At 37.2% G+C, this 21,955-nt stretch overlaps 4 protein-coding genes across 5 annotated transcripts; all 4 read left to right on the forward strand.

Moving 5' to 3' along the window:
• The first annotated feature begins 274 nt into the window (after window positions 1-274).
• On the forward strand, window positions 275-6,360 carry LOC140769681 (protein MLN51 homolog). Its single transcript, XM_073110492.1, has 12 exons — window positions 275-961; window positions 1,522-1,624; window positions 1,720-1,931; window positions 2,030-2,844; window positions 2,970-3,075; window positions 3,750-3,872; window positions 4,722-4,774; window positions 4,883-4,928; window positions 5,058-5,126; window positions 5,205-5,283; window positions 5,778-5,860; window positions 5,947-6,360. The coding sequence occupies exons 1-9, from the start codon at window positions 474-476 to the stop codon at window positions 5,083-5,085; spliced, it is 1,974 nt and encodes a 657-aa protein (XP_072966593.1). The 5' UTR covers window positions 275-473; the 3' UTR covers window positions 5,086-5,126; window positions 5,205-5,283; window positions 5,778-5,860; window positions 5,947-6,360.
• A 1,195-nt stretch (window positions 6,361-7,555) lies between these two features.
• Window positions 7,556-9,636, forward strand: LOC140770594 (protein SODIUM POTASSIUM ROOT DEFECTIVE 2-like). The gene is made up of 3 exons (XM_073111849.1): window positions 7,556-8,203; window positions 8,304-8,379; window positions 9,204-9,636. Exons 1-3 carry the CDS (start codon window positions 8,000-8,002, stop codon window positions 9,329-9,331), a joined length of 408 nt encoding a protein of 135 aa, XP_072967950.1. The 5' UTR covers window positions 7,556-7,999; the 3' UTR covers window positions 9,332-9,636.
• A 386-nt stretch (window positions 9,637-10,022) lies between these two features.
• LOC140770592 (fe-S cluster assembly factor HCF101, chloroplastic) lies at window positions 10,023-15,860 on the forward strand. Its single transcript, XM_073111848.1, has 15 exons — window positions 10,023-10,159; window positions 10,274-10,420; window positions 10,769-10,911; window positions 11,018-11,068; window positions 11,749-11,908; window positions 12,141-12,280; window positions 12,360-12,502; window positions 13,022-13,091; window positions 13,186-13,281; window positions 13,583-13,672; window positions 13,754-13,807; window positions 14,568-14,691; window positions 14,873-14,997; window positions 15,140-15,262; window positions 15,536-15,860. The coding sequence occupies exons 1-15, from the start codon at window positions 10,096-10,098 to the stop codon at window positions 15,617-15,619; spliced, it is 1,614 nt and encodes a 537-aa protein (XP_072967949.1). The 5' UTR covers window positions 10,023-10,095; the 3' UTR covers window positions 15,620-15,860.
• Window positions 15,861-18,950: 3,090 nt separating this feature from the next.
• On the forward strand, window positions 18,951-20,503 carry LOC140770191 (strigolactone esterase D14). Of its 2 annotated transcripts, none has more exons than XM_073111245.1 (2): window positions 18,951-19,477; window positions 19,872-20,503. In XM_073111245.1, the coding sequence occupies exons 1-2, from the start codon at window positions 19,083-19,085 to the stop codon at window positions 20,299-20,301; spliced, it is 825 nt and encodes a 274-aa protein (XP_072967346.1). In that variant the 5' UTR covers window positions 18,951-19,082; the 3' UTR covers window positions 20,302-20,503. The 2 variants fall into 2 exon arrangements, with proteins under 2 accessions (XP_072967346.1, XP_072967347.1); XM_073111246.1 differs by having other exon boundaries at window positions 18,959-19,468.
• Window positions 20,504-21,955: the final 1,452 nt, after the last annotated feature.

Consider the following 21,955-nt stretch of genomic DNA (forward strand, 5'->3'; position numbering starts at 1 on the left):
ATCACTCGAAAGACGGTACCCTCCTCGCTTCGAACTCTTCACCAGTTTGGTGTTTGACTTGATAAACCCGAATACCATATGATGACACGTACTTAAGTGCGCGTATTTCTATATGCACCGGAAAGTTAACTTATAGGACTTGCCTTCTGAATATTAGACCGCGTCATACAAAGCTAGCCCTCTATTCATTGGTTAAGTTTAACTTCGAGTCTCTTTGGTTCAATTGCATCCCGATTTAAATTGTTATACGAAAACATCCTAATATAGTTTCTTCTCTTCGCAATATAAACCTCTCGCTTTCTGTCCTCTCCTAATCCACTCTTCTTTCGAAGTCCTCGATCGCCTTCTCCGCAAACCCTAGATCATCTCGAGGGACTGTTTGATCCAAATTTCTTGTTCCGGCTACGAATACGAGTAATTGGGTGTGTTTTGGGGGTTTGAAGGGCTAGGGTTTGGGCTCTGGGAGTCGATTCATGGCGGAAACAAGAGAAGAGGTGGAGTACGAGAGCGACCCAGAGGACTCGCTGCTTCCGGCTATGCGGCGGCGGGAGGCGAGCGACGACGAGGATGGGGAGGGATCGGACGGTGGGAAGGCGCCGGTGAAGGATAAGAGAGCTGGGATTGGATCCGATGGTGACTCTGACGGGCAAGGCGGAGCAGAGGTGTACGACGACGAAGAGGATTACGATGAGGAAGACGAGGATTTGGAGGAAGAGTTGGAGGAAGAAGACGCAAAAGTGGAAGTAGGGATGCAAATTTCTGCACGAAAGGTTGAGAGCACGGTTAAGTTAGGGTCGGATTTCGTAGAAGAGGTACCGGGCGGAGAGGCTGCGAACGGTCTGGAAAAGGATGAGGTGCAGGAGGAGGAGAAGAAGGAGAACGAGCCGTATGCTGTGCCGACGGCTGGGGCTTTCTATATGCACGATGACCGGTTTCAGGAGAATGGCAGAGGACGCCACAGGTAAGATCCTTTTCTCTTTGTAGCTTTTAATTTGATCATTGCCTTCTTGCAGTTCTTTTATTTTAGTGCATCTTGTTTTATTGTGTGCTCTTTTTTCAGCAAGGTGATGGCTTTCCCACTCTACTTTGATAGTATTGTAAAAGTTTGAATTTCCTTGGTACTTGGGCACTGTAGATATTCTTTAGTAAAATGATCAAGAAGTTATCTTAATATAACTAGATACTCATTTTTACGTGTCCATCTTTATTCCATCTATTGCTTTCAACTTTACGATTATTTATTTTCATCTAAGTTTATAATTATATAATGAAGGCACATGATAATTTGTTACATGTGACAATTGGTCAATCATATACCAACTTCTTTATTTGCTTCTTAGATTATAAGTGTACTCTATTGGATGTATTTACTGCAATGAATCCCTATTAGCAATTAAATTACCTGTTGCTACTCCTGAGTGAGTGTATCAGAATGCCTGTATTGTTTCCAATTTTGATACTAACCTAGAGTTCTGCACCCAATTCAGTGATGACCTAATTTTTCCTTATTTGTTAATCCAGAAGGACATTTGACCAGAGAAAAATATGGGATCCTAAAGATGAACAGGCCTGGGTGCATGATAGATTTGAAGAGATGAATTTGCAAGATTCACATCGTGATGAAGTGAGCTCATCTATTACATTTTTGCGCAATTTTTTCTTTCATTTTAGTTTTCCTTAATTACCTTCGAGAAAGATATCAACAATGTGTGTGTTCAGGAAAGGCGAAGGTCAAGAGGTCGTTTTAGAGGTCGAGGAGGTGGTAGAAGACGTGGCACTGACCGAGGTTATCTGAGAGGTAGCAGATCTCATACTTATCATGATGATGGCAACAACCAAAGCCTTGTGCCAAAGTCTGTGAGAGGGAGAGGACCTAGACGTTATGAATTTGCAAAGAAAATCTCTGAGATTCCTGCAACTCCACCAAAGCAGTTAGTAAAGAACCTTTTATCCTGTGATCTTCAAAAGAAATTGCTATTTCAGTTTTGTAGATTCTATATTAATATTTTGTTTCTTGGGTTATGTTTAGATCCACAACCCCTCAGGAACACACATCAAATGCTAGTACAGGGAGGCAGTCTTCTCAAACTTCAAATGTACAGCAAGAACCTGTAATTCCTAGGAAGCATGTTTTTGCTTCAAGCTTAAATTCTGCTTCTCCCCCATTTTATCCCTCCGGTTCATCCAACCAAGACCTTTCTGTGCCTCAAAGAAGGGATTTGCAAAATGGAAGTACCTATAAGAACCTTTCATCTTCCACGCAGATGGATGATAGTTTTTTGATGGCACAACCTGGTCCATCCCTGAGAGGGAAAGCAAATGTTGATTCTATTGGTCATGACAATCGATATTATAGTGATGCTATTCAATCAGCTGTGAAAAATGTGCCCAATTCTGCATTGCGTCCTTCAGGATTTACTTCTAATTCCAGGGTTCAAGGGAGAGATTTGAACTTTGGTGTGCCCCCAAATAGTGAATCCCCATCGTCATTTCGTCAAGGTTCCAGGATTCCTGCTCAAATTCAGACCCCAGTTGTTCCGCAGAGACCAGTTCAAACAAACACTCAACCTGCATTAATTATTCCTTCCCAGCAATTGAGTCATCAGTTTGCTAGTGTAAATCAAACATCATCTACTCCTCAACCTTCATCCACAAGTTTGGCTGAAGATGGAGAGACCGATCCACCTTTAGACTCAAATAAATTGAAGACTCCATTGGCTGGAAAGGGAAAAATTAGTAACCAAGGAAGTGGAAGGGGCTCTTTTCTCTCCAGTGGAGCTCCTGGAGCTGTGGGCCCTGCACATGGTGATCAAGGTTTTCCTGGCACTCCAGCCCTATTGCCAGGTGTGTTTAATTAATCTGTTACCAACTGAGTCGTCTATCTTGTTAATGCTTCTTTTGGGTTAAAAAAATGTATATGGTTACCTAGTTTTAATCACTACTTACTATCTTGTTTTGCCCTGTTATAGTTATGCAGTTTGGTAGCCAGCATCATGGTGTTCCTGCTGTTGGTATGGCCCTTCCAGGTTATGTAGCTCAACCGCAGCTTGGTTTTGGCAATTCTGAAATGGCTTGGTATAGTATATATTTCATCATTTCTCATGTTCAATAATCAAAGTATTTTGTCCCCTTCTATTTTATTTCACTTTCAAAAGTTCATCTTCTTTGGACTTATTTTACTTTTGTGTCAAGGTTCTTAAACTGCATTGCTTATTTTTGTGGTTGCCTTTTGTATGGCTTGCAACATCATTGGTTTACTAGATTGCTAGATCAGTAAATCTTTTCTCTTCCCTTTCTGTTCTTCTATATACCAATTATATAATTCTCTACTGCTCATCTTATGGTTGGATTCTGCCATTGGCTGTATGGTCTGCTTTTTGCAGGTTACAAGTTGGAGACCTTAATTGGATAGGCTGCATTATAGTTGTCGTCTTTGTTATATGCATTATTATTATAATTCTACTAGTACTATCACTAGCTCGTCCACCACTAGTGGTAAAAAGTCAGGGTCTCTTCACCACTTTACTTTATAGATCATGCAGTCACATTTTGTCTCGTCATACTAGGAAAGTATCATTTTAAGTAAATTGAGCCATATTTTGATGATTCTTTCCCCTTACAGGTTATTTGAAGTTTCATTATTACTGGAGTCACGATTTTCTTTTCTTTTCTTTTTTCACTGAGCTACTCCTTTCAATGTGCTTTCCATGATTCCATTCTTAATTCTTTCTTTCCTCTTGGGAAATTAGGGTTCCGTTGTTGGCAGGCGCCAATGGGGCTTTGGGGGCATCTTATTGTCCTCCATACATAGCTCTTGACAATGGTTATTATGCCCGACCTGCAGGACAGACATCTTCACCAGTTTCTTCGAGGTAAGTTTTCCTATATTAGTATTTATTATTTAAATCTTTTTTCCTTCTACATGAAGTTTCTTTACTTCCCAGTTTCTTCAGCTACTTTTCTTTGCTTGTTTACTTTGTGATATTTCTTTTGGTTTAGAGTTTTTTGTTTCTTTAGGTTTTGAAGTGCTCAGACAGATGTGCATTAACTGATGTGCTTTGGTGCACATTCAATTGATGTGGAGAGCTCGGGAAAGGGCATGCTTGTTTGAGTTTACGTTATTTAATATATTTATGAGGATAGAGTGATTAAGTCTCTCAAGATGAGCAATTGAATGTAATACAGGGGGAATACATATGCAGAGCTTTAACTTAATATCTAGAAGGGCTTCTTCTAGTTTAAGGCCACTAAAGCATGAGGAAAGAAAGAAAATGTAGATGAAGGATCTTTATTTTTGTTATAAAGCTCACATGCCAAGGATAACTCCAGGCATATTTGTTATATAAGCTAGACGTGCTAGCGGACTAACTGAAAACTGTGTAATATCATTTAAGGCTGCAATATTTGCAATTTTCCACCCAAATTTGATTTTCTCTTAAACCATGCTCATCTCAGTCTATACTCTATACATGTTTAGTCCATCATGACTTCAATTTAAGTGGGTCATGCTTTAATTCACTGTTATGCTAGAGCACATGGAAACACCATGAGGAAAGAAAAATTGAAAAGTATAGTGGTTCTTATATTGTGCTTGTAGAAGTCTGAAATTTCTTGTAAATGGGCCCTCTGAGAACTGATTAGCTGAATGCTTTTTGCTCTTTTGTACATTTATTTTGTATACAACACAATATTCTAATTTTTACGTTCGACTATTGCTACAGAGAAACAAGTAGTGCAAAAGCTGCTGTCTCATTTAAAGCCTTAGAGTGCCCTGGTAAACTATGCCTTTCTATATTTCCATGTTTTGGATGATTGATATCAAACTATAAAAGCACTTCTCTTACAGTAAAGGTTAAACAATCTGAGTTTTATCTTATTGCAGATATTGTACATGAGGAATTTAGGCAACGCCAGAACAAACCTCGTAGGCAAGTTACAACCTACTTATGATCTCAACTCAAATTTCATGTCATAACCATCATAGGTTCCCTTGATTATGTCTTTATTTTGCACAACAATTTCTTTCTATTTATAGACTTTTTGTGATACTTTGCCAGATATTCTGAAATGAACTTTGGTCAATGAAAGTACATATATAAGATTCAGCAGTGAATAAGCAGTTTAAGGTGAGCGTGCAATAGTGCTTGATTGGTTTCCTTATATCTGTTCTTCTTTGCCTCATTATTTTCATCATGTACCTGCAGGCTATTTCCCAAGCCCTTTGTGATCTTCAGCTTCTGATCTGGAGCACTTTGGGGTGCTTAGAATCCCAAGATATGCTAGGTACATATTTGGCACTGTTCATAAAAGAACCTTATGTGGCAGCATAGGCAGCACTGGTGGGGAAACAGGTGTTCATATGCATATCTGGCCCTTTTATGTGATCTGACCAAAGAGCACATACATATGCACCTGCATATGTTATCTTGGCCATTTATGCACTGCACCTCCATATGCATATACACTTGTAGATACTGCATCTGTATATATGCCATGATCTGTATATGATAACTGCAAGCATGGATGGCCGTGCCAGTCGGCACGGGGCGTGCTCCTACTCCTACTGAACCAGGTGTCATGGGGAAGTGGAAAACCACATACCCTGATAAATGAACCTAATGTTTCGAGTGTTAAAGTGGCCAACTTTGCAACTTCCAGGAGGATGATTGGATTGATTTTGTTGCACTTTATCTGGATTGCTTTCTTAGCCGATTATTAGGGTATTAGTGGTGATATTTTGATACTGATCTCTAGTTCTGTTGATGCCACTTCTACAGGTATATAACGCCTGTCTTTGCTGTAATCATGTGAGGAGATCATTTCCCAGCAGGGCGGGTGGCATTTTGTTCTTTGAATTGTGGTAAGATATTTAAGAGTACATCTTCAGTGGAAAGTTCATTAGCTGAATCTGAATACTTATTGACTGGCCAAGTAATGAATTTGCAGATAATGCTTTTACTCGGATTGGAGCTCGTGAGATGTCCTAACAAAGTTCTATTTAGTGATAAAGATGATGGAGAGTAATTAGCTTGGTTGGCTAGTCTTGTAGGTTGTTTCTAGTGGTTTGCTGCGATTGCATCTTGTGGCTAGAACCACACATCTCTAAGTTGATGAACCTTCTTAAAAGTTATGCTGTATGCTTGAATATATAAAGCAACCGGAATTTATGTTTTTTTGTGTGTGCCCTGTTATTTTGGTCGAAAGAGTTGTGGGTGCTGTTAGCCAGATTTTTCTTTATTGTGTCTAATAAGTTACAGTATTAAGACAGGCATGTATCCCTGCGTGACGTGATAACTGTCATTTGGTTGTTTGTCATTTGACTGCCAAATTAACTCGTTCCCTTGTTACTTTGAAGTTGTACATTTAGGTGTTTGCTTGTGGGTAACGAAGGGTTTTAAGCCCCATATTTATCAGCACAAGGTGTTTTGCTGTGATGCAGTTGGTATATGTTGCTAGTACAATTTAGACAGGATGACTCCTATAAACATCAACTTGAATTCCTTTCCACTCTGCTAACAAAGTGAGATAATAATTAGGTTCATGGTTGCACATCCACTAGCTTTCTTCTCTCATCTGGAACTTGGCGGTTTGCATGTGATTCTCTAACGTGCATAATATGACAGAAGAAATGGATGTTTGAATAATAAAAGCTTAATCAATTCTTAGACCACATATTTCTCTCCCAATAGTGGGAGGCCCCACTTAGCCAGCCTCTGCTTGCCAATGAAAAGCTAAGCCTTTTGTGAGTTGTCCACAGTGATCCAAGTGATTAGAGCCACATTCCCTTTCATTGTCCTGTTTGCTTTTTCTGGAGAATCCCCACCCTGGCCATCAAATGAAACATAAGCTTCCATCAATGTGAGGTGTTTAGAGGAATCCATCTCTGGCAACCATATTCCTTTGCAGTAACAGTTGAAAAGCATTCTTAAGCATTAAGGACTGCACAGTTCTCTCCATCTCTGCATGCTTAGATGCTTCTCTTAGTTGTAACATTGGATTGTAGTGAGAATGTAACTTTCATGGCACTTCTTTCAGCATTGTTGTATGGTACCTTCTCTTTTCCACACCATCACTTATATATATTATAAAGGAGGCAACTTTTATTAGGTAAAAGTGTAGGTGCTGATGCAATTGAAGTCGAAATTTGAGAAACTTGCAAATCATGGCCTACCATCACTGTAGTCATCCTGTCAGCAACGTAATAAGCCATAGTTGTATATATCTCTGAAGTAGACCCATCATTTATTTTTCCCCCTTCTTTACTGCAATGGCAATTTGGTTTGATGTGATATATTGTTGTTTGCACAAGTCGCACGACAATGATGGGAGGATACTTAAGATACATAATTAATGATCTTCAATTTTAATCCTTCCCATTCTTATCCAAACTCAAGTATAATCTTTTCAAAGTTTACTTCGCCTAACCACTCACATGACATCAAGCTAAAGATTCCTACATTAATTTGTGAGGAAGTTTGTTTAACTTTCCTGGTACTTACTCATTTAATAGATCTAATACTTCAATCTCCTCCTTTCAGTTCTAAATCTCTATTCTACTTTGTATTGCCATCAGCACCTTGCCACATGGGGGTCCCACCAACTTGCCTTTTGTCAACAAAAGATTGACTCTACCACCCTGCTCTCGAAATTTGGTAAGACAAAAAAATAAACATTTCTTGAGGTTGGTCACATGAAGGTGAGCTACTCACGAGTGAGAGAGGAAGAGCTTTTGGGTAATTGAACCAATTAGAATAGTTTGATAGATTTCTATTCTCAAGCTTGCAGTCCAGATAGGTCTACCAGTTTTCATACTTGGCTTTTCATGTAAAGTGCAGCTTGCCTTTTTATGGGCTTCATGGGTCTCAAGAGATCTCATTCTACCTTTAAGCAGTCTGGACTTGTATCTGTAGAAAAAGTTGAGGAGGTTGTTATATGAGGGCTTTTAGCTTTGGTTTCTCTAAGTTCTGTGTGCTTTGTATAATAGTATAGCATCAGACCAATGGGGAGACAACTATTTGACAGGGTCTTGGATTGCTTCTCCCTCTCAATCTGTCCAAATTCGTGTTTCTGCATTACTTCTTTGGAAGTAGAGGAAGAAGACAGTGAGAGAAAGGCTTTGGTGGGAAGTCATCTGGATCAGATGTTCAAACTTAGAGGCATTGTTGATGGAACCAAGACACTGGCTTTTCATCTGGAACCAAAGGTGATCTTTTTTCTGAAGATTTATGACTGACTATAGAACTAATCTAATGGTCTTTATATCCTTCTAACTTAGGTAATGATTGCATATTTGTTTAGTGCAGACTGTAGTTCTGAGGGTGTCTATGCATTGCAATGGCTGTGCAAGGAAAGTTGAGAAGCACATATCAAAGATGGAAGGTATGAGAAATTCTTTTGCTCTCTGAAGCACTGTTAGATTGCTAGTTAAAATTTATAAGAGATCACTTCCAAGTTTTGTGACAATAAAGTTACTCAATTGCTATTATCAAGAATCATGTAGAGAAAGTACAATCTAAGAGTTGCAAAACATGATAGGCTCCTCATGAACTAGTCTCCTGAGATGACTGACTTGAGTGCAGAGTTCTCTCTCTTTTTCCCCTTCCTTATTCCTTACTTTATTATTTCTCTTCTTGAGTTAAACCTTTGGTTGGACAACTTATTCTCTGAACTGCTAGAAGAAGTATCCATATTCTTGACAATGTTTGTCAAAACTTTTCTTACGATTCTTCTTCTTCTTCCATGTCAATTGTTCCTTGAAAAAGGAAAATTAAATTAATGTAGAAAACTTTTGCCACTCATTTCTCTGTTTTTTTTCTTCTTTTTCCTAAGCTGTTGGATTAATTATTCATCTTCCATCTATTGCAACAAGGACAACAATAAATGGCCATGTGAGTGAAATGATCCATACCTTCTTTTTTTTTTATTCTTTGAACAAAAGCCCACCCTCTTCATAAAAGATAATGCCACATGGAGCCATTGGGACTGGAGACATAGGTTCCTGGAGCTAGAACCAGTATGAACATCTGAGCTTCTTCTTGACTTTTGCACAACTCCTACATCTTAGTCAAGAAACCATAGCAGGCATTGCAGAATACTATGTGAATGGTCAATATTAGCAATTAAAAACTACTAGCTCTCTCTCTCTCTCTCTATGTACATCTCATTAACTCTCTGACTATGCTTCTTTATTTTTGATACTTTAGGAGTGACCTCCTTTGAAGTAGACCTGGAGAGCAAGAAGGTGGTTGTGACTGGAGACATTACTCCATTTGAAGTCCTGCAGAGCATCTCCAAGGTGATGAAGTTTGCAGAGCTATGGATGGCCTCTTGATCACCTACTGGGATGTTTGATGTTGGATATATATCAGCAGACACCTTCAAATCTTTCATTGATGCACTGCTCTGAGATAGTCATAGACAGCAATTATTATGTGACTGGGCATCAAGAAACTCCCTTATACTTTCCATTGTCTTGTGCCTCTCCTGTTACTACTTGAGTTGTATAAGTCTACTGTCTTTCTTTTCCCTTGATTTATTTTGGGGGAAATGAGAGAGATGATGTACATCTTTATCATAGGGTACAAAATATTGTTGACTAGCTTTTAATTTAAGCTATAACTTCTTCTTCTTCTTTTCCTTACTTTTTGGTTAGATTTAATGAGCAAATATCAAACTAGATGTTACATTCATAGATACAACATTTCCTACTATAAGAGATGAAACACCCTAGCAGATATTATACTGCAGGAAGTTCGTACAGCCGAGACTATAGCTAATCATTATCTACTAAAAAGTCTTGATAAGGCCCAAGTCTTGGAAGCCTAATGGGCTTTATGGACCATTGCCTATATTGGTTAAGCCCAATGGGCTTTATTGGCCATAAGGGGCTTGAGCCTAGGAAGCCCTTTTTGGTCTTTTTACACCGCGGGAAACGGTAACTAATCCACTCTCCGGAAGTGGATGTGGGAATCCAATAAGGTTCACAAATTTCCTCCGCACCTCTCCACTTATCTCTTTGCCAATTCCTCTTCTTCTTCCTCCCTCTCTCTCTCTCTCTCTCTCTCTCTCTCTCTCTCTCCCTCTCTCTCTCGAAGAATGCAATCACTTCAAGCTCCTCTCGGGTTTTGTCTTCCCACGTCAAGAGTTCCTTCCGTTGGAGGTACTTGCTACGTCTCTCTCTCTCTCTCTCTCTCTCTCTCTCTAGATTTGCTTCAGTGTGATGGCATCACCTGGGGCCATGCCCTTTAATCCGTGCTCACGCTTCTTGTTTCAGGAACTTTTGGCGGGAAGAACCTCCTTTTTCACCACTCAAGTCCTCATTCCTTGAGTACAACCCAAAGCCAAGGGAGATTTTCCCGGTTTTATCACTCATGGGTGCAGGGTCTTAGTTCAGGCAGTGTAAAAGCTTCTTCGGTAAATGGTAGTTGCCGCTACCTACCTTAAGATTAATTCTTCTTGGAAAGTGATGATGTGAACTTGAAATCTAAATGAATTGTATTACGTTTTTTTGAAAGAAAGGTACCTCTTTGGCATTTCCCCCTTCCTATCACGGTAATTGAAATGTAATTGCTGACGGAAGAATAATGAAAACTAAATATATGGGCTAACTAGTAATAAAAACCTGCCATGCAGAAAATAACAAGAACTTATGGGATTATTCTGCATGATTTGAAACATCTGAAGTACCCTGTGTGTTTGTTTTAATGGCAGAATTAGTTTTGCTACGTTTTCTGTATTAACATCTCTGCATTCATTTGTTTCTTTGCAGGAAGTGCCTCAGTAATGTCAATAGACATGGCAAAGAAAGATGTTTTGACAGCATTGTCCCAGATAATTGATCCAGATTTTGGAACAGACATTGTTTCATGCGGTTTTGTAAAAGATCTGATTATTGATGAAAGCTTGGAAGAGGTGATTTAGTTATGTAAAAGTTTGATGTAATCTGTATCTAAAAAATGTGAATCTTCTTTGGCTCATTAATTTCCCATTAAAAGAGTTCACCTGTTATTAATTTCAGGTTTCCTTTCGGTTAGAGCTCACAACACCAGCATGCCCAATTAAGGACATGGTAAGTGAATTTTGGTTAATGTTGTTTCATCAGAAAATAATCTACTCAGGGTACCATGATATGACTGTTGGGGATTGTCTGTTTTTTAGTTCACAAAGCTCAATCTCAATAATAATTTTGATCTTGGCCAGTTGGGATTAATTTCTTTTCTTTTTAAATCTCTCTAGATATAAATTTTTGCTCACCTACTGTTTGTATTTTTCTAAATAAACTTGTGCATTTGACTTGTGAAATTAATGGTTTTAGATTTTTAGTGCTACTGGAAGAATTTGTTAAGTTTCTTGTAACAGTCCCACCTAGCTGGTTTATTAATGTATGTCCAATAATGACAGATCCTCCAATTAACAAATTCAAGCCAATTTTTACATGGTTTATGCTTTTCAATTATGTAAAAGAAAGTCTTCAAACTTCTTCCAGCAGTCTTGGGTTAACCCAATCATGTGACAGATTCATGTTTCCCTTATCTATTCTCATTTCTCATGATATCCTTGTTAGAGCATCAACTATCCAGAAGCAGCATTGTTATAGTTGCTGTTATTGAAGTTTTCCTCTGCAGGAATTTTCTATAATCATGCGAATTTTGTCAAGAAAATTTTGGTCTTCTAATGCAGATCTAAAATATCGGCATGGTTTCTCATCGATTCTCATTAATCAATCTAACTAGCTTCTAATATTTACAGTTTGAAGAAAAGGCAAATGAGGTTGTAGCAGCACTTCCTTGGGTTAAAAAAGTCAATGTAACAATGTCTGCACAACCTGCAAAACCTGTATTTGCTGGGGAACTACCCATGGGATTACAAAAGATTTCAAATATTATAGCTGTCTCAAGCTGCAAGGCAAGTTTTTCTTTTTCATTTATTTCATACAAGCAAACTTGGTGCTACACAACCTGTACACTATTACATTGATATTGATATCATAAGATGATGGGTCTTCTATATTAAAGACTGCAAAGACAAAAATATAAAAGGATTCCATCCAAGAAGATTTTTCTCTGTGTTCCAGAGTACAGATCTTGTAAGCATGAGTGTTCTTCCACATGATATTAAGAATGATAAAACTTCACAGGGAGGTGTTGGGAAGTCTACTGTGGCTGTAAACCTTGCTTATACTTTAGCTGGCATGGGCGCAAGAGTTGGAATTTTTGATGCTGATGTTTATGGCCCGAGCCTGCCAACAATGGTTTCCCCTGAGAACCGTTTGTTGGAAATGGTATCTTTCTTCTCTAACCACTACTGTTGCATGGAATTGAATGTTTATACTAATGATCATAAAACAGCTCCATCTTTAGAACCCAGAAACAAGGACTATCCTCCCAACAGAGTACTTGGGTGTGAAGTTGGTATCTTTTGGTTTCGCTGGACAAGGGCGTGCAATTATGCGTGGTCCAATGGTCTCAGGAGTCATCAATCAGCTACTAACTACTGCCGAATGGTATGCTGCATTGACATTTATAAAGTTTAAACCAATTAAAACAGAAAAGTAAGTAGAGCTAATATGGGTGGAATCTATAATTTATTAGATCTCATTTATATGATTAGAAACTCATTGTAATTTTATACTGCTTAGAACTTGCTGAAATCAACAATGTTTACCTGTATTTTGAGGGACGCAAGTTCCAATAGCCAGATCTGGTTCTATATTTTATACTACCAGTGCTAAGTGTCTGATTTGTCCTGGAAGAAAAACTAGCATAAATACAGTTGATTAGTCAGTTTGCTCTTATGCTTGTAAATCTTTGCTGATGGACTAGAATGCTAGTGTGGTCCTCCTTTCACACATTTTAGTAGCATCAATTGATATACACTTTTGCAGCTATTTTCCCACACTAATAAGTATTATGCACATTGCAAAGATTAGATCTTAGTGTGTCAATTTAAGGTTTTGTTTTATGATAATTATGTCTCGCTGGTGAAACATTATGTGGGTTTGTTGTCTTGTTTCACTAAACAGGGGAGAACTAGACTACCTCGTTATTGATATGCCTCCTGGAACTGGTGATATTCAGTTAACATTATGTCAGGTTCAGTGCTCACATCCTTGAGATCATTATGTCGTTCAACTAGTGTCAACCTATTATCCAATACTTATAACTACCAAGACGTTGCAAATATCAGGTAGCTCCATTGACTGCTGCAGTGATTGTTACCACTCCTCAGAAGCTAGCGTTCATTGATGTTGCAAAAGGAGTTCGAATGTTTTCAAAGCTCAAGGTGTGCTATTTTATATGATAAAAATTTAAATACATGATTGAAATCTGTGTTTCGAAATTCCATATATGATGTGCTTCATAGAAATTTTCATTGTTGCTCTTCACCAAATTGCCCTCACCCACCTTTCAAGATTTTAGCAATCTAACTTTAGCTCTTTGATTCCCCTTCTAAGATATATTTAAAATAAAAAAGTTCATTTTCATGCACATAAATGGAAATTTATTGTTGTAACATATTACATCACACATCTTTTCTTGATCATAACGAATTATAATCTTCCTCTTTTTCCCCTTTTCTGAAGGTTCCATGTGTTGCAGTTGTCGAAAACATGTGCTACTTTGATGCTGATGGCAAACGTTACCACCCTTTTGGCAAAGGTTCCGGAATTCAAGCAAGTGACTAAAACCAAAGCTGATACTTCTCAATTGGATAAAATATGGTCTTTATTGTGACAATGTGACTGCCCTTTCAGGTTGTGCAGCAATTTGGAATTCCTCACCTCTTTGATCTTCCCATAAGGCCAACAGTATGTTAACCATTTCTGAGCATCTATACTCGCTTGGTGTCCTTAGAGTAGATCATTAGTTTCCGGAAGAAAAAGATTTTTATTCGTGCATTACGCAATTTCATCATAAAGAATGCCTTAGTCTAGAATTTCCTTGTGAAATATCTTTATCTATTATTGCAGTCTCCAGTTAGTATCTAATTTCAATTGTGAATATTCATATAATTTATTTCAGATATTTAACAAAATTTCAAGTTTTGGATGCAACAATATTTCAGCTCAATTATGATTTTTCAGAAAATCAGGGAAGTACTTAAGTAGTGCTAATTAATCTGGGAATGCACAAGGCTACTTTTCTTTGCCGTCATCTTTCTCCTACATCTATAATAGAAATGGAAGACTTCAGATGAGAAAAACTACTTATCTATAATATACAAAATTCCGTCTATTGTGACTGTTCTTTGGGATCAACACCATTCTCATAGGTGTTGGTATTTGGTAGGCAGTTGATCTTAAGTATGCGTCAGTATCTTTAGAGCCTTATCAACTTTGAGTCATGCCTATATGTTGGAGTGATTATCATATTGCCTAAGGCTATTGCTATGTGACGCAATGATGACGATAAAAGCGGTAAAACCACACACTCTAAGGACCATGCATATATTTCAAGTGACAGTGTATGAAATATTTTCTTGTACATCTGAAGAATGCCTATCTGATAGGTTATTGTGAACCTGTGGACGAAAACTTTCAATTCAAATGACATTTATATATTTGACAGCTATCTGCTTCTGGAGATAGTGGAGTGCCTGAGGTAGCTGCAGATCCTCAAGGTGAAGTAGCCAAAACATTTCAAGATCTTGGAGTTTGTGTTGTCCAACAATGTGCGAAAATTCGTCAACAAGGTAATCTTTCTTCCAGCAAAAGTAAGAACGAAAAGTGTGTGAATTAGTAGGACCTGAGAAATCAGCACCACACAACAATTCTTATGTATCACAACATTTCTCTTAACATCAGAAAGGGACAAAAAGACTTCTTGATGATTTTACCTGACACTAATGTGAGTGGAATTGTTGCTCTTGTCAGTTTCAACAGCTGTATCTTATGATAAATCAATCAGAGCAATCAGAGTGAAGGTACCGGATTCAGATGAAGAATTTTTTCTGCATCCCGCAACAGTTAGGCGGAATGACCGCTCTGCTCAGAGTGTGGTATGTAAGATATATGTTTTAATGTACAACTTTGACCTCCATGATTGCTCAAAATATCCGAAGTGCTACAGAGGATTCAAATTTCCATGAACACACCCGGAGATTTACATGCTGAGTTTGAAATGCATGAATCATTATACAGGACGAATGGACCGGAGAGCAGAAGATACAATATGGTGATGTCCCAGAAGATGTTGAACCTGAAGATATTCGACCCATGGGAAACTATGCGGTTTCTATTACATGGCCTGATGGATTTAACCAGGTGAGTTAATGCTTCAAGTTTCGAATTCTCCACATCCTTCAGTTTAAACCCAGAATATCATCAACGTTAACAGACCTGTATGGTCAGAATTATTTTTAACAATTTAATAGGCTCCTATGTCGTGCAGACGACCATACTATAGTTGTTAAGAGATTAGAGAATGATTATCTTGTTGGTATTAAATATTTAGTGGGATGATCTCTTCCCACAAAGAGGACGCAAGCATGATGATATCCACAAATTTTTAAACTGTACATATCTATTGCAATGCAGATTGCACCTTATGATCAACTGGAAACTCTAGAACGACTGGTGGATATTCCAAACCCGACAGAAACGAGAGCCAATGCTTCTTGATTTACCATGGAATCGTGTAGAGATGATGCCTAGACATGTCCAAGAAGATGACAAATTTGTTGAGGAAAAAGCTTCAGGTGGCCCTAAATCTTCCTGGCCTACTTATGGAAGTTAGATATGAAGATTTCCTGTTAGTTGGCCTACATTTTTGTACTGGAAGAAAGACTATTCTTCCCTAATGTACTGATCAATTCTTTTCCATTAACATTTATAAAGTAGTATCTGGATATGTATGTGATGATATGCTTAAAAGTCCACATTTTTATGCTTTCCAAGCAGAAATTTTACTCGTCATAGACTGATTACTTAGATACGGTTTCTAGATACCAAAATCCCATCTAGATCCCTATTTTTCTTATTCTAAAATGCTAGAACGAACGACCAAGAACTTAAAAGATAGTTGTATTTATTATCTACTTTAAATTTAACCATCTTAACACCCGCAAAATGTGGACGGAAAAAGACTCCATTATTATTATAAAAATATAATCTGGTTTAAAAAATGATAAAAATATTTTAGTCATTTAACAATTTACTTACAGCTATTAGCTATGTAAGTATCTTCTTCTATGGCTTGTAGCTATCTCTCATTAATTATGACCACCAGCACCTGCACCAGCACCAGCACCACCAATTAATGTCAGCCTCCAGATTTGAACAATGCAAACGGGGCCCACTCGGACTAGTCCAAATACCACCACGACCTTATAAAACCCTCACCCTCCACGAGTCCGTCTCCAACCCCGGTCGCAGCAAATTTCTGCAAACCAACCACATCTGTGCTCTCGTGTCATGCCAAGTGTCCTGGTTTGGTGGAGCAAATGGGAATGCATTTAATTTTACTGCCAAAATTTGAGTTTTTTAAGGGATTAGATTAGTTTTTTTTTTCATTTATCAAAATAAATTTATTATCTCCCTCACAAAAATGTTCGGCTCAGCGTTTTTATTGTCAGATAATATACTTTTTATTTATTAAAAATATTTTAGTATTTTTATTAGAACTATAATGAATTAAATACTATTTAATAAAGTTTGAAGAACAATCTATTTAAATAAAATAAATAAATAGAACATTACTGGTATAAAGACCTCCAGAAAGTTCTGACTATTTGCATTTAAACCCAAAAGCTGTGAGCATTAATTGGGAAAAGTTAGGCGTCCTTTTAGTTCATGCATAAGATTTTATATAATTTTATTATTTGATTGTAAAAATATAATAGTTATTTTAATTAAGTTTATGTATTAATAAGTGATTGTGAATTAAGTCTACCTCACTCTTTTACTTGTGACATGATTTTATGCATATAAAATTTAACTAATATACACAGAAATAAGTATTTATATGCAAAATAAAATTTAATTCATAACCAAGTAGGCCACCTAAGTTAGATGATATCATTGCAACTTGCAATATCGACTTGTGAACTGCAAACTGTGATATAATTAATATGTGCAATTTTGCAATTAACAACCTATCTTTTTATGTAATTTTTATATACTGTAGAATTGGATTAGAAAGCTTCCAGGATCCAAATTGGAGTAGGAGAAGACTTGGATCCAAATTTTGTTCTAGGGTTGCAGGGTTTCGAGCTAAGCTCTAATCAAGTTTGGATTGAAATTAACTTTGAGCCTGTCTACGTGAACAAGCTTGAATTAAAATAATTTTAATCTGAACTAATTCCGAGCTTAAACGAGCTGCTTAATTAGCAATTTTCATGCCTTTTTAATTTCAAACTATTTTTGAACCTGGGCAAGCTTGGATTAATTCAGGCTTAAATCAAGCTTGAAATAAAACCTAATTCAACTATAAAGATATAAATATTACCAAAATATAAATTATAAAGATAAATGGGTTAGAAAACTACAAGCAATTAAAATATAAATTATATGTAACAATGATAATTGTGTCAAAAAACTACAAGCAACCAAAATATAAATTACAAACAATAAAGATAATTGTGTTAGAAAATAATAGCTGAAATTATGAATGGGTGAAAGGGTTTTAATCTGATGGTTTATATTAATTTGGTATTATTCATATTATATATATATATATTCGAGTCTTATCGAGCCGGCTCGAAATCAAGCTTGGCTCGAATTTAATTTCAAACCTAGCTTTAATGATCAAGCTCGACTCAGCCTATTTTTCAAGCAAAGCTTGATCGAGCAATATCGAGCTGAGCTCAATTATTTTGATCTATGAGTGTATTATTACTTTTACAAATTAGTCCCCCGAAAACTTGTTATTAATATTACCCGCACATGCACAAAAGCACTCTTAAATAATCAATTGGACAGTTTTACTTTATTTTTAAAAAGGAAATTATAATTTACTCCATTTCATGCATTCTAAACTTAAGTATTTACGCCCTTTTACTTATACAAAATTATAGTTTGATTTAATGAGAATATTGGATAGTTTAGTTATTTTATAATTTATTTATGACGGAAAATATGGGTGCCAATAAAATACCTTAGTTTATAGCATTATTCAACTGTGATATAGAAAAAAAGAAGATATATTTGATAGTCAAAATCCTTTTGTAGGGAATTCTTGTAACTAAAGCAGCAAAGTATCAAATACTTCTTAGAAAATATAGATAAAATTATCGACAAATTTAAAAGAAGATAAAATTGTCTATCTCACGTCAACTCTTAAACGATAAAAATATATATATATATATATATATATTAATCTCCTTAGCCCTAAAAGAACTAATAAGTTTCTCTCTGTCGGCCGGAATTTTTGGGCATTTTGGAATATAGAAATATAATGGAGAGAGAGAGAGAGAGAGTACAGTGCATTAGAAATGTATCCATATAACGTTACGTCCATATCCAATTAAACTATTTGGATGGATCAGCAACAACAACGTATGTGGTGGATGAATAAACTTTGTTTATTATATAAATACTAATTGTTCCTTTATTGCGAAAAGGTCCTGTTTGGATGTATCCCCCTGTGGAGGGGAAGACTTCTCTGCCTTCTCTTGGAAGGGAATCTCAAGAGATCACGGCTCCTTCCGAGTAACGCCAGCCCCTACCTTTTTGGCCTTGAAAACGATTACAATATTTATTTAGCATAATTAATTATTCTATGCCACGTTTTTTCTCAATTACTGATGACTTAAATTAATTAGGCAAGGATGATGAATAAAACAACCTATTGAATTCATCTAGGGGTTGCTGGCCATGCATGTAGACTTGTCATGAGAAAACAACTGATAACTGAAACAATTAAATTCGTCTTTACTTGTTTGTTACCAAATTATTCCTCATTCACTATTTATTATCTTTCTCTTCTCTGAGTCAATTCAATCCAGCCCACATACTTCCAACACTATCCTCCATCTCTCTCCACACTTTTGAATCCTCCTCCTACTCTATATAATACCATATACTAATAACCAAGCCAAGCCTAGGCACCTCTCTCTCTCTCTCTCTCTCTCTCTCTCTCTCTCTCATGACCATGGCCATGGCCATGAACATGAAGATGAGCATGATAAGAAACACAAGGATGATAGGGAGCGGAGAGAAGACTCTTGTGCTGTCCCATGGATATGGAGGAAGCCAAGCCGTATGGGAGAAGGTGATCCCTTTCTTGTCTGAGAGATACCAACTGCTGCTCTTCGACTGGGATTTCTCTGGCTCAGGTAGTGGACTAGTGCTATACCCCTCAAACTACTCCCTCGCCGCCTTCGCCGACGATCTCGTGTCGCTCGTCGACGAGATGGGCCTTAAAGCGACTATATTTGTCGGGCACTCGATGGCCGGCATGATCGGTTGCATTGCGTCCATTAAAAGGCCCGATCTCTTCCGCCATCTCGTGCTCATCGGCGCATCGCCAAGGTTATTTTGGTGCCGTCCATGTTCTTCTTCTTTGTTGCTTCTCATTATACTTGTCCTTTTCTTTCCCTTTTGCTAATAATTACTTATCGAAATATATGGAGCAGTTACTTTACCAATATATTAGAAAAAATCATAGCCATCAATAATATTCTCAGAGTCTCTCAACCTTAATCTTTTTTCTTCTTTTTTTTTTTTAAAAAATCCTTGTAAAGATCTCCAAATTTAAACATTAAGAATATTTAGGAAAAATCACGCTATAAATAAGATTTTGTTGTTATTCTCTCAGAAGTCATCATGTTAAATTTATAATGAAAAGCATTAACACTACGTTGCATGACAGAGTTTAAGTTATAAATTTCCGTAAACATTAAATTTAGTAGCATAATCGCCTCGCCTCCTGCAGGTACCTGAACACCGAAGATTACGAAGGTGGATTCGAGAGAGAAGAAGTAGACAACTTGTTCTCCTACATCCAATCCGATTTCCATGCATGGGGTAAGAGCTTCGTCGCCCTCGCCGTCGGCGTAAACGATCCAAACTCCGTTGAGATCTTGGGAAAAAGTTTCCATAACATGAGGCCAGAGGTTGCATTAATGGTTGCAAGGAGTATCTTTCTCTCTGATAATAGAGATATCTTGGACAAGGTCGAGGTATCCTGCACCATTATCCAAGTGGCCAACGACTTCGCTGTGCCTCTCTCCGTTGGGCATTACATGCAGAGCAAGATGAAGGCCAATGCGTCCTTGGAGATTATTGAATCCGATGGTCATCTCCCACAGCTCACTGCTCATCATATGCTGCTAGCTATTCTTGACAAAGTTCTAATTATCTAAATATTAAGCTACGTAGTAGCTACAAAATAGTTACGCCTTGTACTTTTATCTTTATTTTTAATCAAACTTTTATAATTACGGCTTAATCCGGGCAAAATGTTGTATATTGTAAACAAATCCGGAGCTTCTCTTATTATTTCTCTCTGTATTAAGCTTTGTAATTCTTTCATGTTATGATGTTTTGCCTACGGGCTTTTCCCTACGGAGGCCCAATTAGAACATCAACCTCCCAACTAGTGGCCCAGAAAGTATAAGGTGTTATTTAAAATTTCCCACACGGTTAAGATCCGGTATTCCACTAGGTGGGGGGTTGATTTGTAAATATAAAGAGATGAGGGTTTTTTTCTTTTCTTTTCTTTTTTGTCGTAAATGCTGAATTGAAGGTGGATTAGAAGAAAGGTCGGACTGTTGAACGCCGTCCGCTGCTCTTCTCCTCTCCTCTCCACCCTCCCTAAATTTACAGAGCTCCATTACTCGATTCCCTGCTCCAGAAAATTAACATCTTTGGCGTGCAAAAGACTCGACTTTTCCCCCAGTTTTTAAAGATCCAACTGCTATTAATAATGCAATCTGACATCAATTTGGCGAACGTCAGTCACACAGCTTGGAAGCTGCAACTTGCGTAGTAGCCAGCATGCGTTTGATCTCTTCTGCATTTCTTAGTTGGGTCTTTGGGTGGTCAAACTATTATAAAGTTTGTTCTTGCTTGCTGTTTAGTTTAATCACTGGAAGGACTTGTTCAACTGTCCGTCCGTCGTCACTCCTGCTCTTCTCTGGAAGAAGTGGGTTTCTGCTGACATTAACTTTCCGTTTATTCTTGCTTGCTAGCTTAATTTGCTATTTAGATGTTCCTTTTCATGAATTGTAACAGTAAACATACATATTGAGGTTAATTACAAAGCCGAGAAAAGGAGGAAAAGTGTGGTTAGTTCGCATCACATTTAGGTAGTGATTGGTCAAACCCACCATTGCAGCTCAGTTATTATGTCTTACTGAACTTAGAGTTTATAGATTCAATTGTCTAATTGATATTCATGTCGATATTTGATGAATTTTTTCATTAGAGCACACAAGACTCTAGCAGAGGAGCAATATATAATAAAACACAACCTTTGGATGATCAGATTGGATAAAATATAGGAAGAATTTCACTCTTTAAAATAATGAGGTGATGAACAAGTACATGGTTTCCTCAATCAGTGAGTTCTAAATTTTTTCTTTTTTCTTTTTTCTTAGGGAAAAAGTCAGACTATTTTCGTGAAATTATATTAATAACCTCCTCTTCTTACATAATAAAATTTCATCTGGTTTATCCAGTAGAAATATTCTTGATGTATTCTAGTAGTTGACGAAGTACTATTTCTCTTAAAAAGAGAGAGAGAGAGAGAGAGAGAGAGAGAGAAAAGGAGCATTTTGTAAAAAGAAAAGATGGGCGTCACTGAAACCCGTTCCTCCCTCTGTTCTCCTCTTATTCTTCTATACATTTTACGATTCCTTTCTCTAGAATATTAAATATAGGAGGATGCTTCCTAAATTACCCAAACAACAAATACTTTTGCATAAGATTCTTTAATATCACTTTTTAATTCCTACATTAAAAATTTCCTATAAAAAATATTCTCTACTTACTATAACAGTGCCTGGACGTAGAAAT

This window comes from Typha angustifolia, chromosome 11, assembly GCF_048772165.1.
Source record: "Typha angustifolia cultivar Huaian chromosome 11, ASM4877216v1, whole genome shotgun sequence".
Classification (NCBI taxonomy): domain Eukaryota; kingdom Viridiplantae; phylum Streptophyta; class Magnoliopsida; order Poales; family Typhaceae; genus Typha; species Typha angustifolia.

Bases quoted from the DNA above. Each gene is read 5' to 3' on its own strand.
- LOC140769681 (XM_073110492.1), top strand. From the start codon at position 474: ATGGCGGAAACAAGAGAAGAGGTGGAGTACGAGAGCGACCCAGAGGAC. The intron at 3,076-3,749 runs GTATAGTATATA...TTGGGAAATTAG, and splicing joins GGCAATTCTGAAATGGCTTG to GGTTCCGTTGTTGGCAGGCG. The intron at 4,929-5,057 runs GCAAGTTACAAC...ATACTTTGCCAG, and splicing joins CGCCAGAACAAACCTCGTAG to ATATTCTGAAATGAACTTTG.
- LOC140770594 (XM_073111849.1), top strand. From the start codon at position 8,000: ATGGGGAGACAACTATTTGACAGGGTCTTGGATTGCTTCTCCCTCTCA. The intron at 8,204-8,303 runs GTGATCTTTTTT...TGTTTAGTGCAG, and splicing joins CTTTTCATCTGGAACCAAAG to ACTGTAGTTCTGAGGGTGTC. The intron at 8,380-9,203 runs GTATGAGAAATT...TTGATACTTTAG, and splicing joins GCACATATCAAAGATGGAAG to GAGTGACCTCCTTTGAAGTA.
- LOC140770592 (XM_073111848.1), top strand. From the start codon at position 10,096: ATGCAATCACTTCAAGCTCCTCTCGGGTTTTGTCTTCCCACGTCAAGA. The intron at 12,281-12,359 runs GTATCTTTCTTC...CTCCATCTTTAG, and splicing joins AGAACCGTTTGTTGGAAATG to AACCCAGAAACAAGGACTAT. The intron at 13,092-13,185 runs GTTCAGTGCTCA...TGCAAATATCAG, and splicing joins TTCAGTTAACATTATGTCAG to GTAGCTCCATTGACTGCTGC.
- LOC140770191 (XM_073111245.1), top strand. From the start codon at position 19,083: ATGACCATGGCCATGGCCATGAACATGAAGATGAGCATGATAAGAAAC. The intron at 19,478-19,871 runs GTGCCGTCCATG...CGCCTCCTGCAG, and splicing joins GCATCGCCAAGGTTATTTTG to GTACCTGAACACCGAAGATT.